Source organism: Daphnia magna, linkage group LG7 (genome assembly GCF_020631705.1).
Source record: "Daphnia magna isolate NIES linkage group LG7, ASM2063170v1.1, whole genome shotgun sequence".
Classification (NCBI taxonomy): Eukaryota; Metazoa; Arthropoda; class Branchiopoda; order Diplostraca; family Daphniidae; genus Daphnia; species Daphnia magna.
Window position 1 is genome coordinate 9,166,954 of NC_059188.1, and position 17,557 is coordinate 9,184,510.

The 17,557-nt window shown below is 38.3% G+C and overlaps 4 protein-coding genes across 4 annotated transcripts; 3 read left to right on the top strand and 1 right to left on the bottom strand.

Moving 5' to 3' along the window:
- The first annotated feature begins 832 nt into the window (after positions 1 to 832).
- Positions 833 to 5,893, top strand: LOC116933689 (synaptojanin-1). Its single transcript, XM_045177067.1, is given in 14 exon segments — positions 833 to 1,120; positions 1,205 to 1,291; positions 1,352 to 1,628; positions 1,698 to 2,399; positions 2,474 to 2,639; positions 2,701 to 2,751; positions 2,829 to 2,855; positions 2,927 to 3,204; positions 3,503 to 3,650; positions 3,713 to 3,887; positions 3,890 to 4,083; positions 4,153 to 4,752; positions 4,814 to 5,012; positions 5,084 to 5,893. Coding segments are annotated over 14 exon segments (3,432 nt in total). The 5' UTR covers positions 833 to 993; the 3' UTR covers positions 5,485 to 5,893.
- On the bottom strand, positions 5,795 to 8,444 carry LOC116933695 (UBX domain-containing protein 6). Its single transcript, XM_032941424.2, has 6 exons — positions 8,162 to 8,444; positions 7,581 to 8,064; positions 7,199 to 7,519; positions 6,995 to 7,125; positions 6,621 to 6,869; positions 5,795 to 6,555 (listed from the first exon to the last, which is right to left on the bottom strand). Exons 2-6 carry the CDS (start codon positions 7,639 to 7,641, stop codon positions 6,019 to 6,021), a joined length of 1,299 nt encoding a protein of 432 aa, XP_032797315.2. The 5' UTR covers positions 7,642 to 8,064; positions 8,162 to 8,444; the 3' UTR covers positions 5,795 to 6,018.
- Positions 8,445 to 11,485: 3,041 nt separating this feature from the next.
- On the top strand, positions 11,486 to 13,258 carry LOC116933697 (aurora kinase C). The gene is made up of 8 exons (XM_032941428.2): positions 11,486 to 11,639; positions 11,737 to 11,848; positions 11,934 to 12,119; positions 12,172 to 12,306; positions 12,367 to 12,525; positions 12,587 to 12,760; positions 12,820 to 12,972; positions 13,048 to 13,258. Exons 2-8 carry the CDS (start codon positions 11,739 to 11,741, stop codon positions 13,091 to 13,093), a joined length of 963 nt encoding a protein of 320 aa, XP_032797319.1. The 5' UTR covers positions 11,486 to 11,639; positions 11,737 to 11,738; the 3' UTR covers positions 13,094 to 13,258.
- Positions 13,259 to 13,670: 412 nt separating this feature from the next.
- LOC116933691 (calcium/calmodulin-dependent protein kinase kinase 1) lies at positions 13,671 to 17,530 on the top strand. The gene is made up of 9 exons (XM_032941419.2): positions 13,671 to 13,805; positions 14,739 to 14,985; positions 15,074 to 15,351; positions 15,422 to 15,475; positions 15,599 to 15,824; positions 15,888 to 15,998; positions 16,067 to 16,663; positions 16,745 to 16,865; positions 16,925 to 17,530. The coding sequence occupies exons 2-9, from the start codon at positions 14,811 to 14,813 to the stop codon at positions 16,983 to 16,985; spliced, it is 1,623 nt and encodes a 540-aa protein (XP_032797310.1). The 5' UTR covers positions 13,671 to 13,805; positions 14,739 to 14,810; the 3' UTR covers positions 16,986 to 17,530.
- The last annotated feature ends 27 nt before the right edge of the window (positions 17,531 to 17,557 follow it).

Genomic DNA, 17,557 nt, shown 5'->3' on the forward strand with positions numbered 1-17,557 from the left:
ATTTCCCCCTTTTCTTCCTAGCAGTTGGTACCCTATTCATCTTTTCATTTCCCAATTTTTTTTTCTAGCCCCAGTTCTATCTACTTTATTTTATTTTTGTTTGTAAGTTGCTCGTCTCTTTTAGCCGAAGAATTTCGTTTGCTGCCAGAAATTCGTCTGCTTCAAGGGGATGAACAATAAACCATTCACAAACAATAGCTAAATAAAAATAAACCAGAAAAAAAAAATCGGGAAATGAAAAAAATGAATAGGGTACCCACTGCTAGGAAGAAAAGGGGGAAAATCTTAATTATATTTATGAAAACTTGTTTTTTAACATGAAGAAGTTGGTTTCTCCATAAGACGCTGCAGCCGCAGCAGACCAACTTGGACACAAATGAGATTTTCGCATTTGTGGAGAACGTGCAACGTAGGATGTTTTACTGCTCTATTCACAATTAACATTAATTAAAATTAAAGCATACCGTTGCCTAGTTAAGTCATATTGTAAAAAATGAAAACAAAACTGTAAAGGTATAAGCACCATAGGTCATATCTCATGCGACGCATTATCTATATCTATAACATACACTTCTTAAAAAGTGCGTTTATATCGAGGCTTATGAACCGCAAATGTTTTCATATTTACCTCTACACTAATAGATGCAGTACGAATTATTGTCACTTTAGAAAATTGGCTGAATTGTTGCATGGATTTTTTGGGGCACGAGAAACTAGTGAATAACCATCGACTTCTCATTAAACAGTCGACTGCGATAGACTAGTCTATAACAGTCGACTACACCCATTGAAAAAAGTGCCGGTGCGATTCGTCTCAAACGATCGACTAGTCATGCGCGACCATGTTGCCCCGTTTGGACTAGCACAGCTGATTTCAACTGATTTTGACATAAGGAATCACACCAAGCGTACAAACTGATTCGAAGTCGCATATCAGCTAATGACATTCTAAATACAATCGACCGGGTAGTGTTTTGAAACTGAGTCATTAAAATGGCTATGGGAAAAAGTTACAAGATTTGGCATAAAATTAATGGGCAGGGACCGTACAGTGTTTTGCTTGAACAACGAAACCGAGACGAAGCTCTTCTCTTTGAATCTTTAGTTATTGCTGCTCTGGGTAATCAAGCTAAAATATTTTAAAAAAACTAAAATAAAATAATAAAAGGAAAAAAACTGCATATAACTGCTAAATATTTTCCAGGTCCTGCTGAGGTTGATGTAGTAAAGAAGTTGTACACAAAACTTTCTGATGCATATGGATGTCTTGGTGTGCTACTAGTTAACACAGGTCTGTCAAATGAATTAGAATAAAAATTGAAAATTATTTATGATACTTAAATGTATTTAGGAGATGGACCCTTGCAATACCTAGTCCTGGTTACAGGTTGTGTTTCTGTTGGGAAGATTGGGGAATCTGAAGTTTTTCGCATCAATCAAACAACTTTTGTACCTCTGAAAGGGCCACAGACAGTAGAAGAAGAAAGAGTGACTGAGCTGCGGAAGCTCTTTAACTCTGGAACATTCTATTTCCTCTGGTCATCTGGCGAAGACCCAATTGATGCCACTTTATGCACCCAAAAGCTCCAGCAGAATCGTGGAACAGACAACAGATTCTTCTGGAATAGGTGGATATTCCCTATAGGCTGGCTCACAGTGCAATAATAATTTTAAAAATAATCCCGTGAAATTTACAGGCTGTTGCACTTACCATTGCAACACTATGGAATTGATTGTTCCCACTGGCTTTTACGAGTTACATGCGGCAGTGTTGAAATCCGTACTGTTTACGCTGGTCATCGTCAGTTTAAGGCAGCGATCTTCTCCCGTCTTAGTTGCGAGCGAGCCGGTACACGATTTAATGTACGTGGCGTCAACGATGAAGGCCATGTGGCTAATTTTGTCGAAACGGAACAACTAATCTATGGCGATCAAGGTGATGCCTCGTCTTTCCTTCAAACACGTGGCTCTGTCCCACTTTTCTGGGAACAGCCAGGAGTTCAAGTAGGATCGCATAAAGTCAGGTTTTCGCGTGGTCCCGAAGCCTCTTCACCAGCTTTAGAACGCCATTTGAAGCTCATGCAAGAGCGTTATCATGACACAGCTATCGTGAACCTACTCGGTCTCAACATGGTCGGCGCAAAAGAAGGGGAAGCTTCATTGAGTCAACTCTTCCAAGCTGACCAGAAGCGCTATTATGAGTCGATGCCTCACATCATGTTCGACTATCACCAAGAATGTAAAGGTGGTAATCTCCAGAATCTCGCAAAATTGAAACAAAGTTTGCAGCCTATCTTTGAGCGCCATTCCTTGTTCTTGCTCAAGAATCAGCAAGTCGTATCTCAACAAAAAGGCGTTATTCGAACCAATTGCCTCGACTGCCTCGACAGAACAAACTGGTAAAAACAAAAAATGTTAACGATAATTTTAACGTAAATCAGTTATTCGAATATTGTTACAAACTTGTAATTAGTGTGCAGACATTCATCGGCTTAGAGATCTTAGCGCTTCAATTGGAGGCGCTAGAACCTCAAACGAAACCTCAGACCTGGACAAGGTTTGAAGAAGTTTTCCGGGCAATGTGGGTGAACAACGGAAATGAAATCAGTAAAATCTATGCCGGAACTGGAGCTATCCAAGTGACTGTTTGTGTTAGCTGCTTTTAACTTCTGCTTAACAACCATGGTATTATTTTTACAGGGTGGATCAAAGATTATGGATGGAGCGCGCTCAGCAGCTCGTACAATCCAAGTAAGCTGATGTTTTGAGCTTTGTTTTTACTATTATTGTTTCGAGACTTTTATTCAAAAATCTAAAAATGCCTTTAGAATAACTTACTGGACAGCAGCAAGCAGGTAGAACGTTTTTCAATATTTTGCCTTGTTTGTTTAGCTTGAGAGAAACTGTTTTCTTCTATCACAAATAGGAAGCATTCGATCTATTGATTCATGGAGGTACGGGAAATGAGTTCATCTTCGATCTGGCTCGCAGTCTTTTACCCCCACATTGGAGTGTTTTGCCTGCTGATATATTACATGGTTTGTGCTCGCGTTATGCGGAATTCACACAACCGTTACCCATTCGTATTGCCGTTGGGACGTACAACGTCAATGGTGGTCACCATTTCCGTAGTGTTGTTTACAAGGACTCAACTTTAGCCGACTGGTTGCTTGACAGTCCACATCAGGACTCAGCTGCTGCTAGGTAAAAATAATTCGTATTTCAAAAAATTCGTTTAAGTAATGTAAAAAAATTTACCAAATTTCTTTTTGCAAAATTATTTTCCCGTTTTTTCGGTGAGTTTTTAATATTTACATCTGAAGCATGTTAAGTATTTAAAAAATTACGGCATGCAAGTGTTTGTTTTTTATTGTAGTATAACTCTTTAAATAATTGTTTATTCTGAGTTGTCCTTTTGGGTTTAAATCACTCTACAGTTTTGTTCTTACTAGTTCATTTCTCTATCCTTTTTCCTTTTTTTTTTATTACTTTGTTTAAATAGATCATTGGTATGTCTCAGCGAGGAAGAAGGTTGGCGGTCAGCGGACATCTATGCCGTAGGTTTCGAAGAAATCGTGGACTTGAACGCTTCAAATATCATGGCAGCGAGCAGTGAGAATGCCAAAGCCTGGGCAACTGAGCTACAAAAGGTTTTTGTTAAAATGAAATCAATCAAATAGACATTCAATGATGAAAAATAATATCGTTCAAGGTGCTCTCGCGGGATCGCCCGTTCACGCTACTGACTTACGTTCAACTTGTTGGCGTATGTCTCTACGTTTTTATTCGACCCGAATTAGCGGCTGATGTGCGGGACGTGGCCACCGACTCGGTCAAAACCGGTCTTGGTGGTGCGACGGGAAATAAAGGTGGCGTGGCTATCCGCTTTTGCTGCGCAATACTTCGTTGTGTTTTGTCTGCAGTCACTTTGCCGCTGGCCAATCTCAGTGGGCTGAGCGCAATGCTGACTACGCAGAGATCACGCGACGCATCTCTTTCCCTCATGGAAGGAAGGTGGAGCAGCATGATTTCGTTTTCTGGTGCGGGGATTTCAATTACCGTATTGATCTCGATCGAGATGAGGTAAAACCATTTGATACAACCTTATCGCCCTGAAAATCAATATTCGTATTCTGTGTTTGCCTTGAATAGGTTAAAGAATACGTCAGTTTAAGGGAGTGGTCTTCTCTTCTGCAGTATGACCAACTTAAAATTCAACAAGCGCAAGGCAATACGTTCGTAAATTACGTTGAAGGCGAAATTAGCTTTCCGCCAACGTACAAATACGATCTTTTCTCCGACGATTATGACACGAGTGAGAAATGCCGAGCCCCGGCCTGGACAGATCGTGTACTATTCCGCAAACGGCGCGATCACGGTCAAAACCCAGGACGAATTGCCTATTACGGTCGTGCGGAACTAAAACAGAGTGATCATAGGCCTGTGATGGCCTTTATAGACATAGAAATCCTCGCTACACGCATAGAAAAAACGCGGTCGGTCTTGGAAGACGTGGTTGGTAGACTAGGACCGTCGGATGCCACTGTTATAGTCCAACTTCTAGGCAAATTGGAACACGATGATGATCAAACGAGTTGGGCTGATGATGAAATGATTTTGACTTCAATGCTTAGCCGAGTCAACCAGGCAGCTGGCGATGTTTTGTTAATTCGTTTTGCCCACGATGGTCTCCTCTTGACCTTTCGCAGCGGAACAGCGGCTCTGGCCGCTGTGGCGCTTTCGCCTATACAGGTCTTTTTTTCTTCGGACTCATTCCGTGACAATTTTTGAATGATCTTCTTTGTTGAAACAGGTGAACCATCTTCGCCTAGGCATCAAACTAAAAACCACTGATTGGCCAGCAGCTGTCGCAAGAGACTTCCTTTTAGCAGCTGCTAACACAGTACCTCTGTTCATACCTGAAGGTTCTGTAATACCATTAGAAAGTCGTACGGTTGATGAAGATATCCGCGTGTTGGCACAATTGGCCAACCAAATTCAAACTAATGATGGTAACAGGAAAATTAAACGTTATTTTTATTTCGTTGTCTACATTGAAACAATGGTATATCACCCCACATAGGCCTATTCAAACCAGCTCCAAACATACAAACAGGATCCTCACGATCTCCGATGATGCCACGTCCGCCACCGCCGAACAGTTTAGCTCTACAACAACAGCAACAAACCAAAGAGTGGAACACTGCCAACAGCGCTCCGCCGCCGGTTGAGCCTCCCCCACCCGCCCCGCCCATTCAAGCTCCACCACAAGTGTCGCGACCTCTCCCACCTGTTCCGGCACGGAATGCATCGCAAACTTCTCTTCCCCCACCAGGTCCTCCTGTGGTGCAAATGCGACAAGCTTTGCCTCCCAACGGAATTGTAACTGCGCCGCAAATCCAGCCAGCCGTCAACATAATGAGGGCTCCTCCACCGATCCCAGCCAGGAATCTTCCACCTGTCCCACCTCGCACGATTAAGTAACTGTGTCATCACTTAACTGCATGCGATTTTAGTGAGGGTTGAAAACATACATTCCTGTACACCGCTCAGGCGATGGTAATAACTCCTTTGTCCATGGCACTTTTCGTTTTGCTTAATCTAAGTGTTCCTTTCAATGTTTTGTTTTACAAAAGTGATCATAAATACTCCAACCCTCAGTTAAAATTTCATGTTTAACCACAATAATTTATGTTTGTCAGCAGAAACTGTTATGCCACACCCCAGTCTTTGTTTACTTTGTCCTGTGTTTAGATTAATTGAAACGAACGTACGAACCGGTTGTGTACCCATGTCAAATTATCGGTTATGTATTGATTACCTAGTCATTATGGATTTAATCCTTGGATTCCAAAAAATCCAATTAAAGAATACATCCATTGTCGCTGTTAAACATCTAATATAAATTTAGTTATTTTACTATGTAGTAAACAGGAAGCGATGCAATATAAGGTGACTAATATAGGAATTTTTGGAAAGTGTACAAGTATTTCGGTTTTGCAACAAACCAGGAAACAATCATATGGATTGCATAAGGATCATTAAATCGTCTTTCAGGTAGCCAGAAGATGAAGGAACGGCTGGGGCAAAGTGAAAGAGTGCTGATGGACATAGCTGAAGATCAAGTAGACTTGGGTTTTGGACATCGGCCGGATTAGTAACACCAGCTGCTGGTGATACTAAGCTAAATTCTATGAAGGGTTCTTGGAGGGCTTCGGAAACAAACAGACGGACGTCTTGCATGGTTTCATTCACTTTGAACGTGCCTTGTAGCACTGGACCATCAGGAAACTTAACGCGGATGAGAGTAAATCGGTATTTTCGTGATGCAGCCTTCTCGTCACGCTCCCTCATGGCCCGCGTCCGTAGCATTAACCCTCGCTCAGCCTGCTCAGTTTTCAACTGTTGTTCTCGTTTTATTTCTTCTGCAGTAAGCCAGAAGAAATCAGATGGCAATTCAACTCGCTTGGCAGCCTGCGACGGCATCAAAATCTGCAGTCCTCGATCTAATTCAGGACGTATCGGCTCGGCGCTGATTAAACTATCACGTAAATTCTGTGCAAACAATAAGCGTTCGGTATTAACTTGGATTTAGAAATTAACCTTTGTGGACTAAATACACTAATGTATTCGATGTGTTCCGGCTGCGTATTTAATAAGACCCAGACATCCTCCAATTCTTGCTGGGAATTTTGTACAGATTTCAGTTGAAAGCCGGCTGCTTGCAAAAAATGCTGAACTCCCTCGAGTTGAGCAACACGTTCTTGGTAAATTTTATTGTTGATACGGATTTTGTGATACTTCTCCTCCGTGGGATTCTGAACGATGTTGTCTAGATACCGAAACAACGTCTCGATGCATTGCTGAACCTAACGATGCGAAATACATGTATACAATGTAGTTGCTTAAAGCTTTTGTTTTTTACCTTTGGTATATATATTTTTAACTTCTACTATTATTATTATAATTGTTATTCAAAAAAGAAGCTTATTACCTTATCTGGAGGCTTGTTCAAGGTGTGTATAACAAGACATGCAGTTAGTCCTGCTTCTTCACATTCTAATTGCTGATAGAGAAATTCCTTTATCAAATTTTCAATTTCCTTTTTCGGCAATACATCAGGCCCTAAAAATAATTTATGTAGTGTAAACAGGTATGCTTTATTAATTTCCAAATATTCCAGAATGATTTGGATTACCTACAAGGGGGCACTTGTAATAAACCCCACTGACAGCAAATTGATCTGCTGGTAGAAATTTTTGAGTTTTATCAGACAGAGACAGTTCTTGAATAGGGGCATCCTGTTTCTCTAGTTCTAATTCCTTTAATGCTTGGGCTCGTATTATTGCTGCAGATCTTTGCTGAGGGGTGGGATCTTTTTTCTTTTCAAGACGTGCTAATGCTGCAGCGGCAGCCTGTTGTTGTGCTGCACTAGTTGAAGCCTCTGAACGAGCCTGGGATTGAATACTTCTGTTTACTGTTGGTGGCTGGACTGTTTCGTTGAGTCTATGTCCTTCTCCTGAATAGAGTCATAATTTTTCTTTAATTTTTTCACAATACAAAACATAACACAACCTTACCTGCTAGTTTAAACTTTGTATCAGCTTTCTTCTTTTCAAAAAACTTCTTGATCTTATCCATTATGATTTTCTACCAGCGTGGTGTGTGTTCAGCTGGAAGTTTGAGCTCTGAAACTGCTGTCTTTAGCTGTTCACTTGATATTTCGTAGAGACTTGGTTTCAGAAACCTTTGTGTTATTCTTTCACTATAAATTTTCCATGCAACACAGATAGCCAATATGTGGATGGCTAGTATGCAAAAGAATACTTGCAGTAGTTTGATTTGGAAGTCAGAGAATGCCAAATCAAAAATAGCGACTATTGTTTCTGATAAACTAATCAACAGTAGGAAAATGGATTGAAGAAAATGCTCCCCGTATTCAACCAATACTTCGGTCAAGTGAAGGACGGAAGTGACAAGAACGTAAATCAGATTAACAAAATACTCCACGAAGAGCTCGACCCACAAGGTAGACTGTTGATCACCAAAAGATTTTTCATCCACCTAAAAAGTGAGCAATTTAGAGAAAATTATTAGAACCTAGACTTCAACAGCATCACCAAGGAAAGAGTTGGAATACAACATGATTTTAAGAAATTACCATGCTACGAGAACTGAAGAACTGATTCCTCGATCGATACCAGAAATGACATCTACTCCGCTACTCGAGTGATATTGCCCAATTGCCTTTTGTTTTCAAAACACGAATCAGCGACCCAACTGTTGTTTAGCAGTTCCGCTTCATACCGTTACAATCGTGGCCAACCGAACAAAAATTTAATTAAATCCTTAAAGTGTATTATAAGATTTATAACAAACATCTTAACGAAAATTTCGCTGAGTAATTTTTTTTTACGTCTGAGCCTTTATCATTGGGACTGGAACTAGTGTTGGCGACTATCTAAATTTTTTAACGATATATCGATATTTTTAGATAAATGTTAGATAGTCGATATTTTTAGATATATCGTTGTATCGATACTTTCCAAGTAGTTTTTCCAATACTCAATAGATGGCGTATTGTCAAAAACAAAAAATTAAGAATAGATCCATACCCATCGCTGGATTTGAACTCTGAACCTTTGTCATGCCATTGCTGTCTTCATCCACAGAGCTGTTGAGACGCTAAACAAATGTGTCATGCAAAGAACAATTATTTTGTTACCGAATATCGATATAAATTGCACAATACAAATCTGAACTAATCATCGTCTGCTTTTCTTAAGACTAAACAGTATGTTACAAAGCTAGTTTTATCTATATTTTTATCGAATTTTACATCCTATTTTTTGTATTTTTCATGCTAAACGAAAAAATTAAGATGATTTCTAATTGCAAAATAGTCCAAACACAAAGAACACAAAAAATAAATGTTAATACCCCATACGAAATAAAAGATGTGGATGGAGTGAGATTTGAACTTCGATATTCTGAATCCCAAATACTGTATGATACCACAGAGCTATAGTTGCCTGCAACATTATTTAGTTTATGCTAAATTTAAAGTAAACTATATGAACGACAATCGATATAATTTTCCAAATATAAAATCAAATAGAAAATAGTAAAAGTCAAACCTTCAAATTATCAACGATTACCACTGTAAAATCACCATTTTCCCAGACTAATGTGCAATAAAAAAGTTATGTTGGTTATTGGGATCGAACACGGATCCTTGATGTCATGAGCTTTGTCTCATACCACTATACCAATCAAGTTGGTAACTGTTATGTAAGTTAAAAAGAATTGACTGTTGTTGGTTAGTATCAATACAAAATGCAGACGAAAATCTAAAATTATCGTCGTCTGCAACACTATATTTGGCTGGATAGTAAATTTGTTTACTATTGACATCAGGGTTGCCACAGCAATGACTAATTCTTTTAAAATTAAATTAATTACTAATTCAAATTACAATAAGAAACATTAGAATTAAAAAAATATAGGTCTGTTATGCAATTGCTTTAGAAAATCCCGTCAAAAATCATTTAAGCAAGCTTTTCCCAACAATAAAATCGTTGAAAAACATTCTTCGTTGAGGTTTGAACCCAAAACCTCTGCATCGGTAGCCTTGTATTATACCACTGCGCCAATGCTCTGTATGTTTGATACAGCACAACAATGACGTTGTTGTTGTTGGGTAGTATCGATACAAATTGCAGACGAAAATCTAAAATTATCGTCGTCTGTAACACTATATTTGGCTGGATAGCAAATTTGTTTAATATTGATAGATATCAGGGTTGCCACCGCAATTACTAATTCTTTTTTAATTAAATTAATTACTAATTCAAATTACAATAAGAAACATTATAATTCAAAAAGTTTAGGTCTGTTGCGCAACCGATTTCTAAAATCCCATCAAAAAATATTTAAGCAAGCTTTTCCTAACAATAAAAACTCTGAAAAACATACTTTGTTCAGGTTTGAACCCAATACCTCTAAATCGCTAGCCTTGTATTATACCACTGTGCCAATACTCTGTAGACATTACTCAGCACAATAATGATTTTATTGTTGTTGGGTTGTATCGATACAAATTGCAGACGAAAATCTAAAATTATCGTGGTCTGCAACACTATATTTGGCTAGATAGCAAATTTGTTTAATATTGATATCAGGGCTGCCACCGCAATTACTAATTCTTTTAAAATTAAATTAATTACTAATTCAAAGTACAATAAGAAACATTAGAATTAAAAAAATATAGTTCTGTTATGCAACCGATTTATAAAATCCGTCAAAAATAATTTAGGCTAGCTTTTCCCTACAATAAAACCGCTGAAAAAATTTCTTCGGTTAGGTTTGAACCCACTGCCTTAGTATCACTAGACTTGTATTATACCACTGCGCCAGTAGTCTATGGAAATCTTTCAGCATAAAACAGTTTAATTGCTGTTGGGTAGTATCGATACAAATTGTAAACAAAAATCTAATCTTTCCGTCGTCTGCTAGCTTTCAAATGCGTTAAAAATGTATTTTCAAGAGCCAATCATCAAGAAAAAATATACAGTCGCTTTTGGATTTGAACTCCGAACTTTTTGTTCACGGACCAACTCGTTAACCTTAGCGCTACTACATACTATATTTTTACAAATTCTCGCCGTGATAAATCACGATTGTTGACGACTATCGATGCAAATTAGAAAAAACTGCAATTTTTTTGTTTTACTGTTTGAGGCTTGTTAGTAGTACCGTGATTACCACAACTCACAATCCCTTCTGCATATAATTTTTAAATATTATGTTAACCGTGTTTTATATATTGATACAATCATGTACGCAGTATATTTTTTGGCCAGTAGATGGGGATAATTAGATACTTTATCGATAATCGTATCGTTATCTAAAAGTGGGCGTAGATAATTTGTATCTAAACAAATTAGATAATCGCCAACACTAACTGGAACATGACACATTAACCGGAGAATATTCAATCTACTAAATAATAATAATAGATCACAGTTCCAGGTAATATTGTTGCATCTTAAGGAATCAAAGACTGAATGTCAAAATGCTAAAGCCCTTATAAATAAACTTTGTCTTGAAGCTCAATTTTGCTAATATGCGAATAATCTGCAAACAATCATTGCATTCTTTCATTCTTCCAAAATTGAGGAAGGACTGAAGAAGTCAATTTCGATTAATTCATTCGTTAGTATCAGTTAACTGTGCTTCAGCCAAGGCTATAAACTTGGCTTTGGGCGCTAATCTGCCTAAAAGTTGCCAACTATTGCACCTTGAAGTTAATTCATTATTTGCGTTTGGAACTTCATTTTACCTTTAAAATAATTTATTTTTCCTTTAAACTCAAATATTATACAACTCAATAAGTAGAAAATAAATTAAATATTGATCGTTTCCCAAACGGCCTTGGGTTGGGTGATTGACCAATCGAGTTTTAGAAGGGTGGGTTTTCCGTTTAAAAAGCCACTCTCGGCCCTCTAGCGTCATTGTTCAAATTTCAAATTCGACTAGTAGACAGACAAATGTTCTCTGACTTTTAAACAAGGAACATCGTTCCCGTTGACAATTCCGGTCCCAGTAGACTTGCTCATTGTATTTTTTGTCATAACTAGGTATAACATTGATCTTTCTTACATGTCGAATTTAGCATTAATTAAAAATTTATCGTTGTATTGATAAAGATTGAATAAAGACAAATTCCTTTGTTAGATATGGATACCAAACAACCGTTAAGGGACTTGCAAAACGTGACCAAGCCTTTGACGGCTACCCCATTAGCAAAAACGGATGTCAAACTTGAGAATGAAAGATCAAAACCTAAGTATGGATGATTACATTACTAGTTGAAGTATTCTTGACTTTGTATGTTCATTATTGGTGTGTGCTCTTAAATCATGTGAATGCAGGTGGACTTTGGAAAACTTTGAAATTGGCCGTCCATTGGGAAAGGGAAAATTTGGAAATGTATATTTAGCTAGGGAGAAGAAGTCAAAATTTGTGGTAGCTCTTAAAGTTTTATTCAAGTCGCAGCTTCAGAAAAGTCATTTGGAACACCAGCTTCGCAGAGAAATTGAAATACAGTCTCATTTGAGGTATGATGTGTTCATTAGATTGGAGAGCAAATTATTTGATTTTTCTTTTTAGGCATCCAAATATTTTGAGGATGTATGGTTACTTTTTTGATGAAACTCGAGTATACTTGATATTAGAGTATGCATCAAAGGGGGAAATGTACAAATTCCTGATGGCACAGCCGCTTCAGCGATTTGAGGAACCAACGTAAGCTTTGTTCTTAGCAAAAGATTAGATATAACTGACTACTAATTATCTGAATTTTAGGGTGGCAAATTATATGGCACAATTAGCTGATGCCTTGATGTATTGCCATGCTCGCAAGGTAATTCATCGCGATATTAAACCCGAAAACTTGCTATTGGGAGCAAATGGAGATGTTAAAATAGCAGATTTCGGCTGGTCAGTCCACGCTCCATCTTCACGGTAGGTATTTTTAGCTTTTGTTGCTGTAATAGTTGTTTCACTAACATACTACTTTGTATAGACGCACAACAATGTGTGGAACACTTGATTATTTGGCCCCGGAAATGGTTGAGGGTCGATCCCATGACGAAAGAGTTGATTTATGGACATTAGGGATCTTATGCTACGAGTTTCTCGTGGGCAAGCCACCATTTGAGGAGGAAAAAACAGACTTGACTTACAAGAGGATATGCAGGCACTTCCATTTTTGTTGATTTATGCTAATGGATTTTTAATTTATTTGTGTTTATTCAGTGTTGATTTGCGCTTCCCCGCACACGTGACGAATGGCGCCCGTGACATTATCAGCAAATTGCTTAAATATCAACCCGAGGAACGCCTAGATTTGAAGAGCATTGTTCATCATGAATGGGTTCAGCAGCATTTGACATCCGACGTAAAATCAAAGTATGTAATCTCTTTGCCTATTAACCTTAAGTAGCTTAAAATCATCTCGAAAGAATTTATTTTGACTTTTTACAGATTACCTTACTTCCAGTCCCACGACCAAATTAGATCAGAGGTGTAAATACTATTTAATATAATTGGATGTATTTTAAGCGGTTTTATCCTTCCACTGTCCTGTCTTTATGTGTAGATGTCTTCATTATAGTTCTGTTGTATGATATTTTTATCAAATTTCTTATCTGTGTGATTTTCGACATAGGAAAATAAAGTAGACGCCTATATTTCATGGATGCCTGTACGTTACCTATACAGACTATGAACGGGTGGTACTGTTGGTACAGTCATCGAAATAGTTATTCGTATAATTTGTGTGACGAAATTTACAGAGATGTATTATAAAATTTATGTTTTTCAACAAAATACCCTTAGTGGTATTTACATCTATGCGACGTTTGTACAAGCGAGTTTCCAGACCCAAGAATGAGGGATTTTGTCCCTCATTCTTGAGGGATGAAGGACAAAACATGAAAGAATCTGAATGTAATTGCATGATGAGTTTATAAGTTTCCTATAGATTTAAATCAAAACATTGAATGAAGTATAAATAACGAAAAGATTGATTTTAAATATTTTTGTTGTTGCATAGCACCAATTTGAATAAGGCGCGGGTGTGAAGAAAACCACCATTTCGTTAAGCATGCTATCAATAGGCGGCGTTTCACAGCCACAACAACAGTAAGGTACTGGCAAACCTCTTTGACCGTGCTTGACATTCTTAAGTGTCGCTCATCCTCGGTGGGTGAATGTTTATCTTCACGATATTGTCCCGAAATGTAAGTGGAAACCTGTAGAGTAGTTCTAGAATATTGCGATTTGTATAGTATGTTCAAGAAACAGTTTGCAACATAGTACGCGGTTGTTTTAATGAGTCTGATGCCTACCCATACTTCGACCCAGTTTCATGCATAGTAGTGTGTACGGACGAGAGACCTCGAGACTGGCGTACCTGACTACACATTCAACCGCTATCGTTTTTTTTCTTTGTTTTGGTTTTTTCGTTTTTAGTTTTACACATAAAGATAGGAACCTTGTTCTTGATAATCATTTTCTAGTTTGGCCTGAGGAAAGATATTTTTGTGCACAATAATTGTGTTTAAAAATTTAAAAACAGATATTCTGAATTTAAGGAACTAATGAGAGAAATTTATTTCAAACTTCCAAAACCAATAAATAAATTTTAATGTTCAGCATCCTTTAATAAAAAAATTTAGGGTGCAGATAAACTGTATAACATGAACTTGAACTAGCTTTATTTCTGTGTGAGGCATTCTTAATGTTATTGTTGACATATTTATTGGTAAGTACATTATATAAATATTGGTTAACTAGCTGTAAAAGTGTGTTTAATAGATGTGGATAAACATTAAAAAATATTAGTACAGCAAGACATATAAATTCAAAAACCTTATTAATTGAGAGAAATGTAAAGCTAACCTTGACTCTAATCTGTACTAGTCAGCCCAGTGAAAATGTGCGTCAATATTAAACAAAAAAAACAAAAAAAAAGAAATCTAAGATTAGTTTCCCGACTTTCCCATTGGGATACGTAACATATCGCATTACTCTAAAAAATTGCGGCGAGCCTCGAAACCGGTTGTTGGCTTTTCATGTGGTGGTTGTGGACATGAGCTACGGCCCAACCATTGTCTACTCCCCGAAGGTATATTGTAGTTTCAACTTCTGATTTCTTTTTGTTCATTTTATAGGGCATTGAGCGTGGCGGTGGTTGATAGTTCGATGTAGTACTTGGATTCAGAATTTATAGGATCTTACAAATAATGCATCCCGAGAAAGAGAAGACGGCTAACACATCCAGTGGCTTTTTTTTACCATCCAGAAAAGTCAACAACAGCGCGAAATCATCCATGGGTGTAGAAATTCAGCATGAAATCGTCTTTAGCAGTTCAGTGCCTTCACCCTCCACCCTCCCACACCCCTGCCTTAGTCATTCAGGTAAAGTGTAAATGGTTTAATATCGTTGTAATTTTACGTTACCTATCAATACCGAGCAACATTTGGAGTATTCATGATACGTTGACAGGCCTTGTGAATGTCTCCAACCAAATTCAAAGTATGGACCTCAACGGGAGCGACGGCGGCGAGAATAGTCGTTCCCCAAGTCATGCTATTGCCATCCCAAGCGGAATCTCGCTACACTTTAAGCGTCCCATCTTCCCCAATTTGCCTTACTCACCCATGAGCTCACCCTCCAATGTCCGCCGTCGCTGTCCTCTGAAACAAAGCCGTCATGTTAGCATAGAAAAAACTGGCCAGTACATCCAACTCAACCAGTATTTATTGAAAGAACCGATTGGCCAGGTAAAGCATTGTATTACGATTCTGACTATTTCATTCACGTTGTTAGCCTTTGTAATTGTTTGAAAACCAGGGTTCTTATGGAATCGTCAAATTGGCTTACAATGAAGCCGATGACATCCACTATGTAAGTTTATCCGCCTCAATAGTTTGTTTTTTGCCTCCTGTATCGATTTTCATTTATTTACAATTCTTATTTTATTTAATTATTTATTTAATTATTTGTTAAATTATTTATTTATTCGAAAAGGCCATGAAGATCCTTTCAAAGAAAAAACTACTCCAAAAAGCAGGTGTTTATGGCCGGCTAGCTCCACAAAGAAATAAACTCGGTAAAAGTGGTAGCACTGGGACCATAACACACCCCCTCGATCGAGTTCATCGAGAAATAGCCGTTCTTAAGAAACTGGATCATCCCAATGTCGTCAAATTGGTAGAAGTCCTTGATGATCCTGCTCAAGACAATCTATACTTGGGTATTGCCATCAACATTTAAAATTTACTCAACATAGTAGTAATTCACTCGTTTCGGTGCACAGTGTTTGAACTACTGGAATTGGGACCCGTGGTGGAAGTGCCAAATGATAATCCGATGGAAGAAGATCAAGCTCGGATTCGCTTTCGTGATTTGTTGTTGGGAATTGAATATCGTAAGAACATTGACTGAATAAGGCATCTAGATTTATTACTTTTTTTATACAAACATATTTCATTTCAGTGCATCATAATCACGTTATCCACCGTGACATCAAACCAGCGAACTTGCTTCTTGGAGACGACGGTCTGCTACGCATCGCTGATTTCGGTGTCTGTAACGAATTTCATGGAGCTGAAGATGTTTGGCTTGACAATACGGTCGGAACTCCAGCTTTCTTGGCACCGGAAGCATTGGTTGGCAAGTTTTCTGGCAAGGCAGCAGATATCTGGTCGATGGGAATCACTCTTTACGCCTTCGTCTATGGCAGTCTTCCTTTCTACGACACCAACATCGTAGCATTATACGGACTGATTCAACATCAAGGGTTGAGATTTCCTGCCAGACCATCGACTTCCGCCAAGTTAAAGGACTTGTTGATTCGTATGCTTTGCAAAGACCCAAGCAAGCGTATCACTGTTCCAGAGATCAAAGTTCACTCATGGGTAACTTGTGACGGTTCCTGGCCGCTTCCGGCAGAAGAGGAAAACTGCAAAAGCGGACCTCTAGAGATTACTGCTGAAGATGTGGCTCACTCGGTTCGCTCCATTCCACATCTCGCATCGCTCATTCTCGTCAAAGCCATGTTACGCAAACATTCATTCCAGCATCCCTTTAAAGGTAAACCGTTATCGCTAGTAATCAGGTAAAGCATATTTGTAAGACATAGTTTGCACTAAACAACTTGTTTTGTATTTGCAGTAAATTCCAATCCATCGTTAGTCAAAGCAGGACGTTCGGAGATGATGGGGAAGCAATTGCGATTTCAATCAGGTGGAAGGTCCAATTCGGCTCCGGATTCCTACAGTGTTTTCTTCGAAAGGTATCATGTCCTTTCCCAGTATTGCATATATATTTCGACATTAATTTTACTCCGTTTAGGGGAGTATCGTTGGACTTGCCCGTACTTCGTGAAGCTGCAACAGATGTGAGCTCCCAGTAGCTAATCACGTGTTGCATTGGCTTCGTTCCAATAACCGCGTTCCGCAACTTTTCATGAACGTTCGCGTTCAATTTTGCCAGTTACCACTCAACGTGGAATATTCGCTACTTACATTTTCTTTCCCCTTATACCACTTAAATACCACAAACGACTTGCCGATAGTGAATAGGTATTTAGGATTTTCGCATACTCCTTTCCTATTTCTTATAAGATCCATTTTGCGATTTAATATCCGATTATCACGAAGCGCAGCATCATGCACTTAAATCCTATCCTTTGTCCTCACTTCCTGCCATTTCATGCGAACAAGTGCACAAATATTACTGTTGTCTTATCGTTCACAATTCCATTTGCTGTTAGCACTCAACAATTTTAACTCTAACTAGATCGACTAGAAAAGATGTTTTGTTCTTTTTTAATATTTCACACACGGTGAACAAATGTCGAATCTCTATTCCTTTCTTTCCTCAACCCGTTGATGGTTATTCTTTTTAAACGTTTCTACAAATTTATGAAATATATCAAATTCCATTTTCTACCGCCAACCAGTCTTTCAGTGAGTACATTTACTT